At 42.7% G+C, this 22,028-nt stretch overlaps 1 protein-coding gene across 7 annotated transcripts in view; it reads left to right on the forward strand.

Moving 5' to 3' along the window:
• The window catches only part of Adamtsl1 (ADAMTS-like 1), a 955,322-nt gene that overhangs the window by 845,754 nt on the left and 87,540 nt on the right, over nt 1-22,028 (forward strand). For all 7 annotated transcript variants that reach the window (XM_039111084.2, XM_039111080.2, XM_039111079.2 and 4 more), the window contains 3 exons: nt 7,206-7,385; nt 12,051-12,204; nt 13,005-14,130. In XM_039111084.2, the coding sequence (XP_038967012.1) occupies nt 7,206-7,385; nt 12,051-12,204; nt 13,005-14,130 (1,460 nt within the window). The remainder of the gene's footprint in view (nt 1-7,205; nt 7,386-12,050; nt 12,205-13,004; nt 14,131-22,028) is intronic.

Consider the following 22,028-nt stretch of genomic DNA (forward strand, 5'->3'; position numbering starts at 1 on the left):
TTTAATGATAACCATGCTCCAGAAAGTAAAAATTTTATTTTCTAGGTTTGCACATGTGCATGTGTCCACACATACATACCTTTTGGTATGGACTAGAAAGCCATCTAGTACTCATCAGTAATGTCAGATCTCTGTGACTCAAATATAAATCCATGTGAGTTAGGAGTCATATTTATGCCCTTAAACTATTACAATGCTTAATTAATTTTCAGTAGTTTTTGAAAGGAATATTTGATCCTATCTTTAGAAGCAGCAATAAATATAACAGCGTGGAGATCAAAAGTCAGATTTCACATGTGGAATAGCTTTGTTTTTATTTACTAGCAGAAAGCTTTTTGACTTATTCACTCTGAATCCTGCTGGGCTCGGGTGTCACATGGTAACAGTGTGTTTAACCCAGGAGTCTCCCAGAAGTCTCACACATAACCTTGTGTTTCTACAATTGGGAAGGCTTAACTCACAATGAACGAAGTAACGCTGCTCTACAAAATGATGCCCTCATTTTAACAGTGTTTCTCAGTGAATTTTGTATCCTAGTTTTCCTTTATTTCTCCAAGTCCTAACTTTCAATCGTGGCCTTTACTATACATGGAATTTCCCAGTCTCCTATGTTGCTGATTTGCCTCGACCCCCAAAGATCTACATTAGGACCATATATACCTGGCCATCCTCCCCAGCAAACTTTTCCTTCCTTTCTAGATCACGACCAAATGCTGTCACCACTATCTAGCCATTCCCTGAGCTCTTCTCAGCCTCATGTGTCCTTCACACTCAGTAAAACCCGTGTCAGGTTTAATTCCACTCCCTGCAACCTGCCTTCATTCTTTCTGTTCTTGGCTTTCTTCCTGTGCCTTGATTCAAGTTCTCACAATCAGTAACCCAACTATTATAACCATTAATCACAGAATTGTCTTTGTAATGCTCACTTAGTACTTCCCAACCTGGTATCAATGCCTTCTTAACATAAACCTTCGATTAGATCTTTAAGATGACAGGTGCTGATTGATACCCTTCAATAAGGGTACAGCATGCAGTGCTAAATGGGTTAATTTAATCAAGGAATCTTTCCTCCATGGCATACTGCTGTGTAACAGACATTCCCTAAGGAGATATGAACAAAAATCTACTTACATCAGATAGGGAACCAGCAGTAGACCAAGGTACTAATACCACTGAAATCCAAATTGGTAAAACAAGGAGTTTGGTGAGATTTATAGGCATATGGATGAAAGGTTAATTATAGAAGCAGAAATTACTCAAAGACAGCTGCATCACCAAAGTCAAAACCAGCATGGGTGACAGCTCACCAAAGCTACAAACCTATGTGCACACTGCACATCCTAAAGGAATTTCAACAGGTTGGAAAATATCCCCTCCAGTAGCTAAATGGGTCTGAACTTGCTCAAGGCTGTTGGGCAGGTCTCTATTTCCACAAAGCTCAGTTTGTCTGAGAATATCTCTCAGTAATCTTTATAGCTATGTATGCTTAAAGGGAGAAGGAGGGTCTAATCAATCTGGTCAGTATGAGGGACTTCCTGAGTTTTTTGAGTTGTTCATTTCCTAAGCATGACAGTTTTATAGCAGAATAGCCTATTTCACCCCATCCCACACCCATTCCCTTATCCACCCCTTAGAACAGCCAACTGTTTGTTTCCTCTCTTTTAACTTCTTATGTCTTAACAAGCTTCCCCCCAAATTGGACAGTTTTATCTCAGAGGAAATTGTTACACATCAAGTACCAATTGATATCTTATTGGGCAGTATTCTTTGACACCCTTTGGCCTATGTTGCCTAAGTAATTTCCTACAAATTTCTCTTTAAAACCCCTTCTTATGATAACACGGGGTTTTAGGATTGTTTCAAAGGCTGTATTTCACTATCTAGCCCTCATCTGGCATTGGAGTCTCATGACCCTCATGCTTCATTCTCAGGCCTACTTGGAGCTATGTGACCATGCCACAGTCACACATGATATGGATATAAGCCTACATGGTTAGATGCTGTCCCCATTCCTGTTTCCTAGCTAACTATTCATGTTGCCTCTTCTGCAGCACGGCCTCCAACCTACCTATAACAATGTAGTTGTACTCTTTAATGTAATCTCTTTTTGTAAAACTGATTGTGTTTTTCAGAAGTTTTCTTCTTCACTAGATGACAGATACCTATAATATAATAACCACTTATATTCATTGAAAATCCCCAGCATCTAACATAGTGCCCGGTGGTTAAAGTATGACTAAGTAAAGAAAGGGGTGAAATGAGTTATAAGCATAACAAGCAGCTCTTCCCATGTTTTACCTGGAAATTTGATCCTAGAAACAGAAAATAAATGTCATTTTGCATTAAGGACAGTAATATGATTTGAAGCACCAAGGAAATGAACTCAACTCTAAATTAAACTACCAAGTGAGACGTTTTTAAAAACAATGCAGGCAGAATTTATTGGCATGCTAATCATGGGGAAATCTTTGAAAATACAGGTCACATGAGCATATTTCTGTATAAAAATATAGCCTTTTTAAGTGGTCTCTTTATTGTATATTTCTTAAATTTCTTATAAAAATAATGAAGCCACAGCCGTGCCATGAATCATATAAGGCAGCTAATATGTGCAGCATAAATGGTATCTTATTATTTGTCCTTATTGCATATTTTTTAAAATACCCCTTACCAGAGATTTACCTTTTCATACCAGAATGTGACCTTAAATGATGATTCATGCAGGCAAATATTTTTCATTTAATTTTATTACATCCCCTTGATTTCTTTCCTCTGTATACATTTTCTTTCTGCATGCTAACTCTCACTTAAAGAACTGAAGTTTCACTAAGTCATCTCAACATGGTCACAAAGTTACCACAGACTTCGAAGGCTTTCCTGATGCAAAATTTCACCTTCCATGATCTCTGGAAAGCTATAAAGACAGTTTTTCATCTATGTAAACATACTGGAGAAATTTAATAAGCACATATAATACATGCTTTAGGAACAGGATCTGGACAAAAATAATAGGTAAATGATACATACATACATACATACATACATACATACATAACATACATGGAGTTGGCAGGTAGAAAGATGTAGACAGCTAGGTAGAATATATATATAATATGGATATATATGGAGAGAGAGAGAGAGGGAGAGAGGGAGAGAGGGAGAGAGGGAGAGAGGGAGAGAGGGAGAGAGGGAGAGAGAGAGAGAGAGAGAGAGAGAGAGAGAGAGAGGTGGGGGAGGAAGGAAGGATTGCTCTGATCCTCTCCTGTGTCTGGAATATCAGAATACCCAGAAGAGCCAAATCCCATTGCTTATTGAGGACGCAGCTTCCTTTACTAATCAAACAGTCTGATAAAAGGAGGATCTGTGACAGCTGGATGTTTGCTTTACATCTTTGAAACATCTGCATTTAGAGTCTTCTCATTCATCCAGTCATCAATCAGGGAACATTTCTGAAGTGCACGTTTTTTGCCAGACACTAGGCTGTACATAGATGAGCAATTCCCTTTTCTCAGAAGATTCCTAATCCTAGATGTGTTCAGGAAAACAGGAAATAGCAGACACATGAGCTATGAGCATTTGTGGAAGAGATAAGATACCCATCCTAAGTCAGGGTGTGGTGGAAGGGAACCATTCACCAAGAAGCACAGAAGATAGAGTAGGCTTTGAGGAGTGGCCTGTGAGCTGGGCTTTCTAGGATACCTTCGAAGTTTATGGGTGAGCAAGGAGCTGAAAGGCGTAGTGAACAACGTGATCAAAAGCCTGGGCAGAAAAGGTGTCTATGCCTAGGGAAGGATGAATTGTTATTGCAACTGGTGCCCTAGCACATGGTAGAGTCTCAAAGAAGAAGCCAAAAAGATTACCGTAGACTAGTGTGCAAGGACCCAGAAAGGCATTTCCTGAAGTCTGGTCTTTATCTTGTGAGTGTTCAGAATCTCCCTGAAGCTTTAGGTATAGATAAAGCACCCAGATGATCTTAAAATTCTTCCTTACAACTGTTTTTGTTCTTGTGCTGTTGCAGACTTCTGCATAAGGGTATGGATAATTTATCTGAGGACTGCCCTTTAATCAGGTCCTATCTAGAATTTGACAGTCTACCCCTTATTTTAAGAGAGTGGTTACATTACAAGACCATTGGAATAAGACAGATTATTTTCTTCATCTACTAACTAAGTTTGAAGGAAAGAGAAAACCAACCTATATTTTTCTCTTATTTCATTTGTCCCATTTAATAAGGAACTTCAGTTGAACACCTTAAATCTAATAACTGTTTATACTCAACTACTTGCTTAATTTTGGAGTACGTATCCAAAATGAGCAGGATCCCATGTGCCTCAAAAATATTTGAATGGAGGAAAATGTAGCCATTAATCACTGAAGTGTTCTGCAGCCTAGAAGTATCAGTATCAATAGGAAAATTACTATATTTTCAGTCAACAGATGACATCTAGGATTGCATATACTAGCCGCCCTATATCTCCATATATCTTTATGCCCAGGGAATTCAGAAGGCCTTGGGTGTCTTGACAGAATTTTAATCCATACTGACAAAAAATGTGTTTTGACCTCATTTTGAGGTTTGTGGGGATATGGTCTTATGAACTAGACATCTACTTTTCTCACTTGCACTCGATGATATAAATATTTAAAGTCATCACATACCTCAGAATGCATTAGGAAACAGCACTGTACTTTTCAGTTCATACCCCAACCAGTGATTATGAGGAAACAAATGAATCCTGAGTTTTTTAGTGTGGAAAATATATGGGAGAAAATGAACTCTTTCAATCCTAAATTCTCTTATTAAAGATGTAACTAATATACTGGAGATTATTTTGAATACAAATCCCACTCACTTAGTATGAGCAATAAGAAAAGTAAAATCTCTTCAGCTGTACATTTAACAGGTTGATGGATTAGAATCTCTGAAAGAATAAGAGCTATTTAAAATTGCTGTTTGAGTCTGGGGATATGACTCTGTGACAGAGCATAACCTTTAACAAGCATGAGGGTGCTGGGTCCAGTCTCAACACTAGGAGAATGCAGTCTAAAGATTGAGATCAGCAGGAAAGTATCTGGTAAGCATGCATAGGCTCTGGGATCAATCCCAGTACTACTAAATCACTAGACAGCTGGTAGATAGGTGACAGGCAAATGGACAGATGGACACACAGAGACAGAGACAGACTCTGGTAAGGACTACCCACTCCCTTGAATCCCAGTAAGGTGTAAACAGTCACTTGTAGAGACTCTCTAAGGGCAAAACCACAAGGCCACCATATTTCCCATGTGGCTCTGTTATTTTTCAAGAACTACAACTCCCAGCATTCCAGGAAGTCAACTTGCCCTTGGTGCTAATAGGCCAAGCAGGTTGTCTTTGGCTCTTACAAGTTGGCAATGGCCAAAGGAACCAATGCAAAGAAAAACACTCTCACTATGTCAGAGTAACAATGGCCAGAAATCATTGTATCAACTTACGTTTCTGGGCAGATTTTATATTTTTAAAGTTTCTGAAACCCAGCAACATGGCTCAGCCTGTAAAACCACTTGCTGACCTGAGTTTGATTTTAAAAAGCCACTTAAGGGTAGAAGGAAAGAATTGCTTCTATACAGTTTCCCTCTGATCTCTACACGTGTACCACTATATACACACACACATACACACACACACACACACACACACACACACACAGGGCTCTTATAAGAGAGGGCAACAGTAGGAATTAATCTATTACCTCTCACTAGATAGTAATCTTATTAGGCTTGGGGCCCCTGGACCCAGGTTTAGATAGTCATCCATTAATAGCTTTCCTGGCAGGACTCAGGTCTGATTCCTCTGACTAATAACTAGAGTGGTTGATTGAGGTGAGAACAGGGGTATGTTTTAGCCCTAATATCTTACTGACCACCTAATAAGACCACGACTGAGGAGGGTGGCATCTAGGCTGTTGGAGCTACTGTCCTTTAATGCAAATCCAGCTTTTGGACCTAGACTTAATGTCTCAGCAAACCAAGGGCAGCAAGGGAGTAACTAGAGACTGTTCCTAAGAAACCAGAAAGCTCCCTGAAACATCTGAGATGAGCTCACCAACCTAGCTAAGCCATGGTTTAGCATATAGGAACTAGGGTTATATCAGACTAAAGTAATAATCTCAACATTATAGTGGTTTCATAGACTAGAAGAGTATTTTGCATAAGAAGAGGGAGACGGGACTTCTCAGTCAACCGTGAAACCTACTCTTTTTCATATCACACCCACCCCATTTGCATATTGTAGACACACCACGCCAACTCCTGCCAGCAAGAAGGGGGTGTCAGTCTCTCTTTAGATGAGGTCTTTGAAATTGCATACATCCATCTGTTTATATCTCGTTGGCCATCATTTAGTCCAGTGGCTGTACTTGCCTTCAAGGGAGCTTGCCAAATATAGCCTATACAGAAAAACCGTGTACCATGCTAAAAGTGGAGGGCCCTTAAAAGGGAAGGGACGAATACTTGGAAAAAGCCAACTCTGTGCCCCAGGAGGCCTCGTTCCTGCCTCAAGCAGCCAGATTATAACTATTAAGTTCCATGTAAACAAAGTGTTTTACTGCGGTCCCTCTGAAAACCACTGACATGAGGCTATTTTTCTTGCATACCAGATTTCAGCGCCTCTGGCTCCCAGTGCCCTTAGAAATCACGAGTCCAGATGAGCTCCTCAGAAACCTGGCTCCTAAATCTTGCATTGCCCAGTGTGGTTGAGCGAGTGTTTCCATGTCGGGGGAGAGGACAGCTCTTTCTCTCTGCAAATTAATTTTTCTGGGTTGATTCTGATGGCAGGAGGTCCCTCTTCCTCATGCTGGAAGCTTCACAGATTATTTTCATTGGACCATAAATATGTTGAACACTTTATTATACTAACCTTTTAAACCAGTTTTCTTTAGTGGCTACAAATCACAGTTCAGGGGCAAATTTCTAAGATTCCAGGGCTCCTGAACTCCTGGATGCTCAAGTTAAATACCTGAGATTGTAAGCATGGAATTATAAAATATTTGCTACAAAATACACTGCGAAGACAAAAAGCAAACCCTTTGACCGGACTCCTGTTTTGTCAAAACACAAAACAAAAACAAGAAAAAGCCCCCTCCCTACTCTTTAGTCAATCAAGAATAAGGTAGCAATCAAAATCCTTGCCTGTGTTCACACTTTTTGCTTTGCTTTTTTCCCAGTGTTCCAGAACCTGTGGAGGAGGGATTCAGAAACGTGATGTTCTTTGCAAGCAACGTATGGCTGATGGCAGCTTCCTGGAGCTCCCAGAGACCTTTTGTTCAGCCTCCAAACCAACCTCCCAGCAAGTGTGCAAGAAAGATGACTGCCCCAGTGAGTGGCTTCTCTCAGACTGGTCAGAGGTAGGTATGCTTCTCGGGATGAGGGAACGCATAGGAGGGAAGTCACCACACATACACAGAAAAGACCAAAAAGCTCTCCTAACAGTGTGGAGTGGCATTTTGTAATGCCATTGGCCTATTTGGTAGGATGCATAAGAACTAGGCTATGGACTCTTATTATGGGGACCTAGGCTATGCAGCCAGCCCTTAGCTCACAGTTGAAAATCTGTTTCAACTGTTGAAAATGGAAACCTGCAATTATAAATGATATCTCCCTGGAACAAACCTAAAACACAGGGTTCTTCGCCTCTTTCTGCACCTAGCCCCTCCTCCCGATGGCCATGCCCCCATGTCCTACTCCCAGGTCTTTCCAGTCTCTCTCTGCTCAGGAAGGGCAAGGTCTCCCTGGTTCTTCTCTTCCAAGTTTCTGGACAATAAAGGATGTGATTTATTACGAAAAGAAGGCCAAGGAAATCCTGCCTCTTTACTGTTAGTTTCCTGACTCTAAAACTTGAACAACTTCCCAGCAAGAGAACTTGATTTCCCCATTGCCGTGCACTTGGGGAAGTGGTAGCTCACCGTTCACAGCTCCAGATGGTGCCTGGAGTTAGGGATCCCAAACTTAACCTCCAACTAACCTGCTTCTCTGAGTAATTCCTGTTCTGACACAGGCATGAATCCATTTACAGCCGGATTCAAAGATTCACCCTGAAAGCTTTCAGCCCCGAGAATTTCTTTGAGTGGCCTTCAACTACCCCACTCCAAAGACCAGTGTGTCTTCCACAGAGAAGTCTAAAAGTCATTGCTGCACAAGCAAACTCAGCAACTGGCAGAAAGATGGATGCATCCAAATCCTAGCCAAGACCCTTCTCTTTCTCGCCTGGGCTTTTTAGTGTATAACATGCAGTTCCCAGTTTGGAGCTGCTGATGGTCTGAATGTGTGCCAAGGGAAGCCTGAGGAAATAAAGACAACTGACCTCTCAGCATGGAATTCTTGCTTTGTTGCATTACCAGCCTGTTCAGAGTGCCCTACTAAGGGCACTGGGGTTGTAAAAGAATCTCAATTACCATCGTAATCTATTCGTAAAATTACCTCTGGCTGTGTCTCACCCCAGATGTTTCAGAACAGAAAGGAGAATGGTTATTTTTGTATTTTTAGAAACAGTTTGTTTTTTTTTTTTTTTTATTTCAGCAGAATACAAGACTGGAAGGGCAGAGAAAACTACATACATATTTAAATGTGTGTATACACAGACATGTTAGCTGGTGGCTTTTCGAGAGGGCTGTTGATTTGGGAAGCATTATACAAAAAAAAAAAAATCACATTAAGAAATGCCTACACAGAAAAAAGCCCTGGTGTATATGCCAAGAGACTGTGGTAAAGACAACATCCTGGCAAAATCTCTGTTGGATGACGGGCTAGAGTAGACGGGCAATGCAGGAAGGACTATATATGTCTACTAATTGCCGTCCTCTCCATCCCCTGGGATTTGTGGCCTTTGGTGAATATAGAACACAGAACCTTCATAAAAAGTGACTTGAAAGAAGGGCCCTTGTGGTTTAAGCACCAAAGGAAGGAGCTCACTGAGCTGGATCACATTAAGCCAAGTAGACCATTAGAAGAGGATCTTGTAGAGTTAAGAGATCATACACAAAGACAAGCAAACCTGGCTCCAAACCCTGACTCTCTCTCTTAGCAACTGTACAGCATGAAGCTCATTGCTTAATCTTTCTAACCCTTAATCTAACTGTTTTCAAAATGAAGATAACAGAGTCTATCATGTAGGCAGAGTCTTGACCAAATGAGACCTATGAAGTACTTGTGTCTGGTTTACCTAAGCCCTTGCTATGATGGTGATTCTCTACCTTCTGGGCTCATTATCAAGAGACAGGAGGAGCTAGGTAAATACTCCATTGCCCACGGTGGCTGTGCTCAGGGTCATAATCTAGGTCTCCCTTGTGCTTTGCTCTTCTCCCTAGGGAAGTAAAGGGTCACCTTTGGTTAAGTAGGAAGGGTTAGCCCTTATCTATAGTTATGAGCTATCGGGGTTCATGAATGGAAATTTTTGGCATTGAGGAGAGACTGCAAATAATGAGACAGGATCTCCCAATCACAGGAGCAGTCTGGGGCTTACTAGTACTAGCCTAACCTGGGTCAGAGAGAGAGAGAGAGAGAGAGAGAGAGAGAGAGAGAGAGAGAGAGAGAACACACTGCATGTCATCTTCTGACTTCTGCACATGCAGTGAACAAATGAGAGTGCGCACACACACACACACACACACACACACACACACACACACACACACACATTTTTAAATCCAAAACAAAATGAGAACTATGTGGTTAAAGCAAGAGTGGGGAGAGAAGTCTCCAGAGGTGGTTGTTGCCATCACTGAGAAGCAGCCCCTGCATCATCTCCTCACCATGGTTACCAGGCATGGCTTGAGAGACTTGACTTCAGCTTGGCTTCCCTACTTCAGAGATGTGGAGCTTGATGCTAGAGGGGAAATGAGACTACCAAAGTCACAGGTGACCTTGGCCTGCAGTCTGGCTAGTGATCTGTTTTTCCACTTGACCAAACTAAAACAGCCATGCTTTATACCTGTCTGACTCCTTGCCCTTTGGGTTCTTGGATCTGGAACTGTCATTTATGGTCAAACAGTTGTCAAATAGAATCTGGAGTCCATGATCATCAGGCAACACAAGCAGAGGTCTGTTCTTAACCAGCACTGGTGCTTGGCATCTTGAATTTCTATTGGGGTGGCAGCTGTCACAGTCTGTCCCATAGGCCAGTGTCATTTCAATGTACTCACATATAAAACTTCAAAGTATAAGATAGCTTTCAGCTGTTTTTACTGTCATTTTTCCATTGGCATGTTGCCATGACCCGGGTTATGGGCCTTCATCATCTCAAGCAGAGGCTGTAGCAGCCCCTCCATTACGTTCCGTCTTCCCCTCCCTCCCCTCCCCTCTGCACAATGTTGCCAGATTCACCTTCTCAAACACCTCTTCCATCATGTCACTCCCTCCTTCACGGCTCCCCATTGCTCTGTGGACCAATTCCAAACCTGTCTGCAAATGAAAGGTCTCCAAAGTCAGGCCCCAAGTCCCTCTCACGCTCTGGCTGCACTCACCTGTCAGTAAAACTACCTTGGTTTTGCCCTGAGTCCACAATGGACTTGCACTGAATTCTTCTGCTTTGTTTTGGGAATTTCTCTGTTTATCATGCTTGCCCTGCTCACCCCTGTTGTTCATCCCACCCAGACCCTCCCATCTTCAAGACATAGGTCGGGAAATCCCTTGCTTCATTCCGAGTGTACCATCAGCTCTGAATGACTACTAGCATTCATTTCATAGTATCTCAAAACACACCTTCTACTGTTAGACTTTTACTAAGTCCCTTAACTACTGTTTCTTCTATAAACAACTTTATTGGTGTATAATTAACCTACTATAAAATTCAACTTAGCTTAATATTCTTAAGGTTTGTCTAAGTTACAGCACATGCAAGGATCATGCTTCTTTATTTGACTGGATAGTATTCCACTAATATAACTATTCTATACTTTGTTTCACTCAAGAGTTGATGGGCAATGAAGTTGTTTGTACTTTTGGTTATTAAAGGTGGTTGGATGTTGTTAAATAACATCAGTGCAGTGGTGAGCATTTGCACCTGAGTCTTTGTGTAGATGGATACATTGATTTCTCTGGAGTAGATGCCTACATATAGAATTACTGGGTCCTATAGTAACTTTTTAATCAAAACCAATAAAGTCTTTTGCCTGCAAGTGTATGGCAGGAAGCACATTGTTTCACATTCCCACCAACAATGTATGGGGGGTCTCCTTTTTTTCCCCACAGCCTCGCCAGTACTGTTTTTCTTTCTGACATGGTCATTCCAGTGTTTGTGAAGGGATATCTCACTGTCGCTTTGATTCACATTTACCTAAAGTCTTACTTCTTGTTAGCAGTGCATTTTGCCTTTTGCCTCCTCATTTGAAGGACTGATTCTGGAGGCTAGACACTTCACCCCCAAACAAAGTTGTTTCACGACAACGAACAGAAGGCACAGCATTTATTGGGTTGGCACTGGCCTTTCTTGCAGTCTCTCATTTAATTCACAGACTTATAAAATAGACATAAAAATAAAAGCAGTTCAGAGAGCTTCAGTAGCTTTCCAACCATCAAATGACTGTGTTTAGAAGTGAGCAGAGCCTTAACCATATGTAAGTAAGAATGGGTTAAGTGCTCACAGAAACCCTTACAATACAGAGTAATAGATAATGTTAGAGGGCAAGGTGTGGCTGTGAGACAGATATTCTACATCGTTGTAAATATATTTCTTTCAGCGGCTGATACTTTTTCCCAGTATATCATAATGAATTTAAGGGACCATTCAGAACAACCATGAGGCTCTAGTTCAGTGACTCTCAACCTTCCTAATCCTGCAAGCTTTCAACAATTCCTCATGCTGTGGTGACAACCCCCACCATAAAATTATCTCTGCTGCTACTTCATAACTGTAATTTTGCTACTGTTATGAGTCATAATGTAAATATCTGATATACAGGATTATCTGGTATACAGGTATCCTCTGAAAGGGTGGTTCCAAAGGGAACCAGGTAGGGAACCAACGCTCTTAGTTAATGGGACTTTCACACACTTATCCTTTCTTCCTCCACCAGTGCTCTGTGAGCTGTGGGGAGGGCACCCAGACTCGAAGTGCCATTTGCCAGAGGATGCTGAAAACTGGAGTCTCCACTGTTGTCAATTCCACTCTATGCCCTCCCTTGCCCTTCTCTTCCTCCATCAGACCCTGTATGCTGGCAACCTGTGCAAGTGAGTATGGCCATGCTCTGGGGGTGGGATAGGGAACCCCATTTAAAAAAAAAAAAAACGGCATCCATAACCACTAGACAAGGACTTTCCCTGAGCCCCAGAGCAGTGGGGCATTGTGGGCAGCAGAGCCCAAAAACAGTTGTGGCTAGAGTGCCCAACTAGAGAGGAGAAGGAATCTTAATCACTCGTGTTCAGGCTGCAAAAGCAGCTTGCAAGGGTTGAGCAAAGGTCACCTGCTGGCATACTAGATCTGGAGGCTGGAGGCTGCTTATTCCTGATGAAGTCTAATGTTATCCAAACTGGGGTTTTAAATTGCTGTAAACACATTTGTTCTGTGTAATATAATCCCCAGAGTCATAACAATCCCAGGCTCTCCTCTCTGTCTACCCTGGGCCCTGGTTCTTTGCATGGCCCAGAAGGTAGACATTTAACAGAGAAATGTGCTCCTCTTTGTCCGCTGCCTGCCTCTCTTAACCGTGACATTTCTTCTTTAAACGCTTTTAATGAGGACTGCCTTTCTCCGGGGCTTCAAGCACCTCCACCTCTTAGGTTCCCGTGGGGCTACCCACTCACCACACCTCATTAGTGCTCTGGGTTTTGAAGATGGGATAGCCTGATGGTCCACAGCTGGTAGCCAGCTCCTTGGGGTAAAAAGCAGTGGTAAATGACAGCCCTGCCAAAATCAACAGGAGAGTTCTTCCTGCTTGTCTTTTTGTCCCCTGACCTCTCTGGTGGCTTGTCTCACTCTGGTTTTTCCCTGCTCTTGGTTTCTCTTCGGTCTGGCATCCCTCTCAAACCAGGGCCTGGAAGGCCTACCACCAAGCACGGCCCTCACATAGCAGCTGCACGAAACATATACATCCAGACCCGCAGGCAGAGGAAGCTGCATTTCGTTGTGGGAGGATTTGCTTACCTGCTTCCTAAGACTACAGTTGTGCTCCGGTGTCCCACACGCAGATTCCGCAAGCCCCTCATCACCTGGGAGAAGGACGGTCAGCACAGCATAAGCTCCGCTCATGTCACTGTCGCTCCTTTTGGCTACCTGAAGATCCATCGCCTCAAGCCCTCAGATGCGGGCATCTACACCTGTTCTGCAGGGCCCGCCCGGGAGCAATTTGTGATTAAGCTCATTGGAGGCAACCGCAAGCTCGTGGCCAGACCCCTGAGCCTTTGGAGTGAGGAAGAGGAGGCCCTGCAGGTGAGGAAGCCCAATCCAAAGGAGGCCTTGCAAACACACAAACACCAAAATGGCATCTTCTCTAATGGCAGCAAAGCTGAGAAGCGTGGCCTCACCGCAGATCCTGGGAACCGCTATGATGACATTGTGTCAAGGCTGTTGGAGCAGGGTGGCTGGCCAGGAGAGCTCCTGGCCTCATGGGAGATACAGGACTCCGCAGAAAGGAACGCATCCTCGGAAGAGGATCCCAATGCTGAACAGGCCCTCCTGCATCTCCCCTTCACCATGGTGGCAGAGCAGAAGCGTCTGGATGACATCCTCAGGAACCTGTCTCAGCAGCCAGAGGAGCTACGGGACCTCTACAGCAAGCACCTGGTGGCGCAGCTGGCCCAGGACATCTTCCGAAGTCATCTGGAGAACCAGGATATGCTTCACAAGCCCTCTGAGCAGAGGTTTCCTCCCATGGCCATCCCACCTCACAAACATGTTTCTAGTTTCAGCAGCTCCCTTCGGAGCTCATCTGGAGAGGCTGGGGGTGGTTCCCGCAGGCCTCACCGCAAACCCACCATCTTGCGGAAGATCTCGGCAGCACAGCAACTCTCAGCCTCTGAGGTAGTCACCCACCTGGGGCAGACTGTGGCTCTAGCCAGCGGGACCCTGAGTGTGCTTCTGCATTGTGAGGCGGCAGGCAACCCAAGGCCTGCCATCCACTGGACCAGGAATGGAGAAGCTGTTCAGTTCGGTGACAGGTGAGCCACGTAGAACCCTGGTCTAAGAAGGGTTGGGGAGAGGGACCAGGGTCCCAGAAATAACCGCCCAGCTTTCAGGCCTGTTGCTGCTGGATAATATTGGAGTAAAACACAATCACTTAATGTCTCTGCATAGTATACTACCATCCTTATAAACTGATCAGCACTGCTTCACCATCCCACCCCATTAGGAGCCCAAAGATGAGCAAGGTACCCTCTGAATAGCTTTTGAGTGTTGAGTAGAAGGACATCATTCCAAGTCACAGCATCATTGCTGTCCGGACTCACGAGCCATTGAAAAGCTTAGACATTTGCTTAGTCTCTCTGGATCAGAGAGAGGGCAGTGAGCACCAGCTACGCCCTATCGGCCATCCTTCCTGTCAGCTCTGAACTAGGCTGTTTTTCTAGAAAGGTAGCCTCAGTTAGACCTGTGATTATGTGTCCTGATGTCTCATGGTCTCTGTTTCTGGTATGTTCTTGTTGGGATGACAGCAAGTATTATTACTTGGCTCCTTGGACCAAGGCCATTGATGAAACTAAAACCAACAGTGGTAGTAGAAATAACAGTCAACAATTTAAGCTACATGCTACCCATGTGCCAAGAACAGTGCTGTATTTTTCATAATTTTTCCCTTCATAATTTTATAGTGGTTTAGTATAGTGGAGTACTGACAATATGCCAGGGAGTCTCCTAGGTCACTGGAACCTCTTTCAGTCACTTATAAATGACCACAGAAGTACAAAACCCAAATGCTGGTGAGGCTAGGGGGAAGGCCTGAGCACGGGAACCTCAGTATTGCCTGCACAGGTCATGGCTGAGTGTTCCACAGCTCAAGGGTCGGTGGTCTATGAATTTGAAAAGTGCTCAGTTAAAGCTAAACATATGTGTTTACTGCTGCATTTTTATATCTGCTTTTTAAAATATCACTTGATTTTTTTATTACAAAAAGTAATAAAATGGCTATAAAGCAATTCAGATGACATCCAAATCTATAAAGTAAAAGTGCAACTTCCCCTCGTCCCCAGAGACCATCACTTGTAATGATTTGGTATACATCCTTTCAGGGATTTTCTGTGTTTTACTGTATTATATAAAGTCATCTATACACTTAAGATTTGGGGTTTTAATGGGATGTTAGTCATGCTCAGAACCTTTAGTGGGTTTTTATTTCATGTGTTTATAACAGTGTGTAGAGATCCATATCCTTCTTAACAGCTGATTACTGTTCCTGAACGTCCTTACAATTCCCCAACTGGAAGTTATTTGGGAGTTTTCACTTTTCTTAACTCGTTTAAGCATCCCAATATGTGTTCTCACTTTCCAGGAGGACAGTGTCATGTGCAATGCTCTCAGGGTACTATTCTATTGAACACACACACACACACACACACACACACACACACACACACGCTTAGTACTTTCAGAAACAACAATTTCTGAACTGGCACTTAGCAAATATCACCTAGTCCTTTTAATTCTCCTTACTGGGTACTGAGAGTCTAATTCCAGTAGCTTTAAGATGGAGAAGGTTTAGTGGTCTTGTTTGAAGAAGCAACATGGTAGCCAGATGCTAAGAAGACTAAAGCTGGACCTAAGCCAATAAAGACCAAGGCTTGGAATGTCGGTCTCCCATGTCAGTGATTGAGAAACTTGGTAGCACTGAGAGGAATGCACCAGAGGCTGCAGACAGACAGACAGACAGACAGACAGACAGACAGAGAGAGAGAGAGAGAGAGTTATATAATGTGTGTATATAATTTTCAGTGTTTGCTCGAATACACATACACACACACACACACACACTTCATGTAGTTTTTGCTACTATAAAGATTTTCTTCACTAGATCTAGCCTTGAAAACACTTTGTAATATAAATTAACCGCATGCAATCCAGAAAAAACCTGAAGCTCTGTGTCTGATGTTTGACATTATAATGTTTGCAATCTATTCTTGCTGGCTACTAACAAATATGACCATAACTTGTTTTTCTCTTTTGCATTCCAAGTTCTAGTTGAGCAAAGAGAAGGACTGTATCTGCTCATAGCATGCATGAGTCCTGGGCTCCGTGGGGACCACTTTGCTGTGCACTGTTGCTGACCCCTTCCATGTTGGGTGTCATTGCTTGTCCTCATCACTTTGTCATCATGGTTCAGAAACTCTCATTTAGCTTCAGACAGAGACATCATGCTGAATGTCCAGTGCTACACTTGGCTCAGTTACTCTGCTTTTGCTTAGTGCCCAGATCACCTTCCTAGGAGTCTGTGAGATCCAGCAGTCTGTGGGTCTGTTGGACTTTCCAGTTTATTAAAGTGCATAATAAATATCCTAGACTACCAAGAACTGGTCAAGGCAGAAGGAGAGCCAAAACCTGACACAAGAGAAATTAGTCTTACCAAAGAATGAATAAAGATTCAGGTATTATTGACCCATATTACATGTAAAATTTATTCTATGCAATGAATTCACATGATTCTTAGAAGCACTTGTCAACTTCTCAGACGGTAGTTTCCTAGTTGTCCTGAGTATATTATGACAGCCTTGTTTACTATGCTCCTCATTTTCTTCTTCCTTTATTCTTCTAGCCCTACCACAGCAGATCCTGTGTTAGATACTAAGAATGATGGGAAATAGCACTCATTTCCTATTGATGGAACTCACAACAGTTTATTTAGGAAACCAAAGGGATAAAGGCAGTATTGGTCATGCTAACAGAACAAGATGTCCAAATATTTATATATGTCAACTCACTGGGGATAACTGTGATGAATGAATGTACATGGATTTAAAGTTCTATTTGAATAACACATCTCAGAGAGAGCATTCTTGATCATGCCATCTACAGCAGGTCCCTCCTCCCCAATTTTCCTCTAGCCCTTTAATTCTAGTATTTGACTTACGGGATTTTATGGTGATTTGATACATCATATATTCACTTATTGTCTGTCCATGATGTCACAGCCTTTCTTTTCCACTCTAATTCTAATGCTCAGAGGGTAACTGACACCATCAAATAGTAGGAAGAATGGCACAGGGAAAAGAGAGAGAGAAGGAAGATAAACACAGAACAGTAAACAAGAAATTATGGCAATAAGTGTTATGGTAGTGAATATGGTAATGAGGTACAGAATTAAAATGGATCAGTGATAGAGAAGGCCTTAGTGGCCACTCTGGGTGTACACTCTAAGGTGATGTCTGTAAGGTGAAATCCAAAGGATGACAATTGCTCAGGACGTATGACCAAGAGAAAGAGGCTTTGTGGATGAAAGGAAGGTTATACAAAAACTCAGAGGGAAAAATGAGTCCGTCGTGCTGTAGAATCCCCAAAGAAACTCATTTGGCTGCAGTGGCAATGAAATGAGGTCACATGATTAAGGAAAGTCCCAGGGAAGCTTTGGCCTCTAAGGATCAGGAGAACATTTAGGGGACTAGTAAGCAAGACAGTAAGTGGTACCGTCTAATTCCCAGTTTTACAGACTCACATGTAGCATGAAATTGTAGCAAAGTGTGAGTGGGAACTAGGAGTCTGGTAAGGGGTCCATTGCAACAATCGTCTGAATGCCACTAAGTCCCAGCTGAGAAGTCAGATGATAGGCCCTAAGGGGTGAGCTGACAAACAGGGCATCAATGTAGCTTTACAGAAATTACTGTGCTAGATACAGTTCACAAGAAACTCTAGTGGGCAGAAAACTAGACTGTCCTCCTGTGACCTGCGTAAATGTGCATAGCATGTGGAAAGCTGTTGGAAGCATGTGGAAACTGGAAAGTCCAAAGACATGTACAACATAAGGTTTATTAAAAGAGCTACTGAAATTGAGTACTGGGATGTTAACCTTTGTTGCACAAGATCTCATGCTTAGACACTGAGAGGGCTAGGGACTAGTGCATGCATTATGTAAAAAAAAAATACTTTAAAAAATGATTTGTGCATTTTAATGTCATTATTCAAAACAAAAAGAAATTATAGTGGATATATACACATATGTACTCTATACACACAAGCAAAATATTCAAAATATTCAAAACAAAAAAGAAATTGTAATATGTACATATATGTGTGTGCATACACAGAGAGAGAGACACACAGAGAGAGAGAGAGAGAGAGAAAGAGAGAGAGAGAGAGAGAGAGAGAGATTGAGAATCACAGTAGTTGGCCTGAAAGCCTCAGATGTTTATCTATTGCCCCACGTTTGTTCACCATGCTGCATCTGAGAACCTGCCTGGGCTGTTCTGAGACTAAAACTCCGTCAGACGCTTGCCATCACTTGAGGATAAGCTCCAAATACCATTGCACAATACACAGTGCCTTTTATCTCTAACATCTGCCCATCCCTGTAGCCTTATCTCTCACCAGTTCACACCTCACGGAACTAAACTTCCCTGTGAGCAACACCTAGTTACTTCCAGCTTGGGCATTTGCATGAGAACTTCCTACCACTGTGTCTAGTTAATCCCTGCTCCATCACAGAAGAAGCCTACACCAAGGGCTAGGTCAGATGACACCATACAGGGCCCCCACGTACCCCAGTCTTTCTCACTGGCCACCATTGTGAACCAGAATTAGCTTTCTGCTTTTTTATCTTACCTTCTGAATTGTGTTCATGTTCCTCAGAAGGACATGAATTTAAATTTCTTATTTTTGCTGATTTCTAAGAACAGTTTATGCACACAAAGGTGAAACGAATGAATAGCGGAATCTCTAGTGGATGCCAATGTATAGAAGGGGGATTCCTAATTACCCGGTGCCTGTGGTCTCTGTGGCTTTTGTTCTGGATAGGCAGAGGTGGAGAGGGATGCCTCTTCCTAAAACAGTGGTGTTCAACCTTCCTAATGCTGCAACCCTTTAACACAGTTCCTCATGCTGTGGTAAAATACACCCAACCACAAAATTATTTTGCTGCTACTTGGTAACTGTGATTTTGCTACTGTTGTGACTCATAATGTAAACAAATGATATGCAAGATATCTGATTAAGCAAACCCAAAAGGGTCACGGCCCACAGGTTGAGAACCACTGTAGAGTGCCACATTGCTCTGTGATCTCTCCACTAGACATCTCAGAAAGTCCTCAGATTCTGTGGCACGGGACACATAACTTGAAAGTGTTCATATAGTCAAATAAAAATGGGGAGCAGATACCTTCTGACCTCCTAGCCTTCCATCGCACCTGGACCCATGGAGAAGTCTTTATGGTCATTGCCATCATGGCTAATACTTAGAGCTCTCCCACTGAGTTTCTGGCACTCAGTAATCCTCACAGTAACCTTTAACATTACTATCCCAGCTTCACAGATGTTGAAATTGTAGTAGAGATGTCACACGAGCTTTCTCAAAAACTCCACAGTACAGAGCAGAATTGGACTCTGAAGCCAAAGCAATCTGAGCCGGTTTCTGACTTATGTTTATCTTTATTGAATTTTGCTAGGTTAGATACATGGGCTTGCCGTTGTTTTTAAGGAAGCCATTGGAGCCAACTAAACCTGATACAAATTATTACTCAGTATCCCGGCCAGCTGGCTTCCAATTCACAGGGCTTTTGTATTTCACTTCTATCCATCTGTCTTCGGGGAAACCTTTTCTTCTGAATGTAGCTTCACCTTCACCTGTTTGAAGCCAGCTACAAATATGCACAATGCTGGGCACACTCAGCCCTAGTAAGTGTTACAATTGTCACATCTGTGTGCCACCCTTGTGTGTCTACCGAGCTGTGTGCATGCATTCAAAGCCAAAGACCATAAGTGAGAAGAATTCATTGTTTTTAAGTATTCTTCCGAAATCCTCACATTTTGAGTTAGAATTCACCTCTATTTAGTACCTGAGTAGGGCCCTTCTACTCATCCAATAGCAAGAATGTGTGTAATATATACAAACAATTCAGTAGTCTGTCATCTGAATGCTACTGCAAAAGCTTTACTTGAAATGACCACGCTGACTTCCTGACATGAAGAAATGGTCACATTCTGCCAAATTGGCACCAACGATGAACTTAACCAAACTGAGATAAAGTTTGTTCCTTGCCTTCCAAAAATATCTAAATTTTACTGACCAAACCATAGCTTCGGGGATGTTTTTGCTGTTTAACATTTTCACCAAAAGTGAGCCAGGGGCATATACTACTTGTAGTTCCACCAATAAAGCTCTCAAAGCATTTAAATATGACTGCCCCCCGAAGTTACAGAATTTTCTAAAAGAACTTCAGGTGAAAGTGAGGAAGCTAGTTGATTTGAAAAAAGGAGGAAAAAAAAGTATTTGTTCTTAGGGCAGGAGGCAGCTCAAAGGTGATAATATGCCTGGGCAGTGACTTGAAGAGACAGGATGATGGCGAGTCTCTTCCTTTAAGTCCCCAAGCCTGTCCCCTCCTTTTCTTTTCATACACCCACCCTGTTCTCCCACTCTCTTTACATCCACTTACAGAAGGCCTTTATCAGCAGCCGAGTGCATTCAGAACAACTTGGACACAAATCCAGTTTTGCCACCTGATAAGTCAGCCTTAACCTTTAAAACTTCAATTTTATTATGAGTAAAAATTAAAATGATATCAATAAAACCAGACAGGAACTTTCATTTTATCTCTCAGAGTAGCAAAGGTACAGACAGGGTTAACCTTTAATCACTGAGACAAGATGGATAGCTTAAAAAATAGCATAGGTTTATTTTGACTCATGCTCTCAGAAGTCACAGTACCTGTCACTTGTCCCTGTTGCTTTGGGCCTGTGTATATTGTGATAGAAGCACATGGCAGAGAAAGTTGTCCTCTCTCGGAAGCCAAGAAACAAAGAAAGGACTCAAGTTCCAGTAGCCCTTCAAGATCACTTTGCTATGTCCTAATTTCTCATGCCAGGCTCGATACCTCTCAACGTTGCCCCAGGATCATGACCAACTTTTAGCGTATGAACCATGAAGGATATTTACCCAAACCATAGCAGTAGAGAACCAAAAAATGTCTAAAACGTTCCCACTACATGACAGAAGCCCATTTGCCAGTGTCACTGTCATTTGGACCTACAGCCATTGTCTCACATGACCTTCTGGTATATCACAAAGAAGCTAGGCTCTTCTTTTTTAATTTAATGAGGTACTATTTTATTTTATGAGAATTTCATACATGCATGTAATAAGCTTTGATCAAATCCATCCCCTCCCCTACCAGTTTCTTCCCTACCCCCCACTGTTATTCCTATCCAATTTCATAAACCCAGTGAGCCCAGTTAGTCTATATGGATGTAGGACAGTGTACTGGAGCATGGGGAGCTTCTCAGGGCCACATCCATAAGGAAAATTGACTCTTGCTTTCTCTGTAGCTATCAACCACCAAACAGCTCTATGGCTAAGGACAGGACTGCATGAGCCCCTCTCTCTTTCATGCTGGAATTTTAGTTGCCCTGATCTCATGTGGGTCTACTGCATGAAGTCACAGCTGCTGTGGATTCACGTGGACCATATCTGTCATATCTGGAAAGTACTGCTCACCACAGATATCCACTACCTCCGGCTCCTAGCATCTGTGCACTCACAGACATGATCCCTAAGCTTTGGGGCTTAGGAGTACAATATGGCTGTCCCATTTAGAGCTGACCATCCACAGTATCTTTGCGCATTGACCAGTTGTGGCTCTCTGCATTACTGATCTTTTACTGTAAAAAAAGAAGAGAAGCTTCACTTTTTAGTATGGAGTAGCGTTTATTTTAGGGCATGGGGAGGGGAGTTGAGGGAGTAGAGACAAAGAAAGGCAGAGGGGATGGGGAGTAGAAGCCCAGCCAGGAACATGTGGAGAGAGAAGGGGGAGGGGGATGGAGAAGAAGGAACAGAGAGGGTAAAAGAGTAGGAGAGTAAAAGAGTGGGAGAGTGAGAGCTTCACTCTTAATGTGAGAAATGTCTGGGCAGTTGCCGAGGGGCTTTTGG

This window comes from Rattus norvegicus, chromosome 5 (genome assembly GCF_036323735.1).
Source record: "Rattus norvegicus strain BN/NHsdMcwi chromosome 5, GRCr8, whole genome shotgun sequence".
Lineage (NCBI taxonomy): Eukaryota > Metazoa > Chordata > Mammalia > Rodentia > Muridae > Rattus > Rattus norvegicus.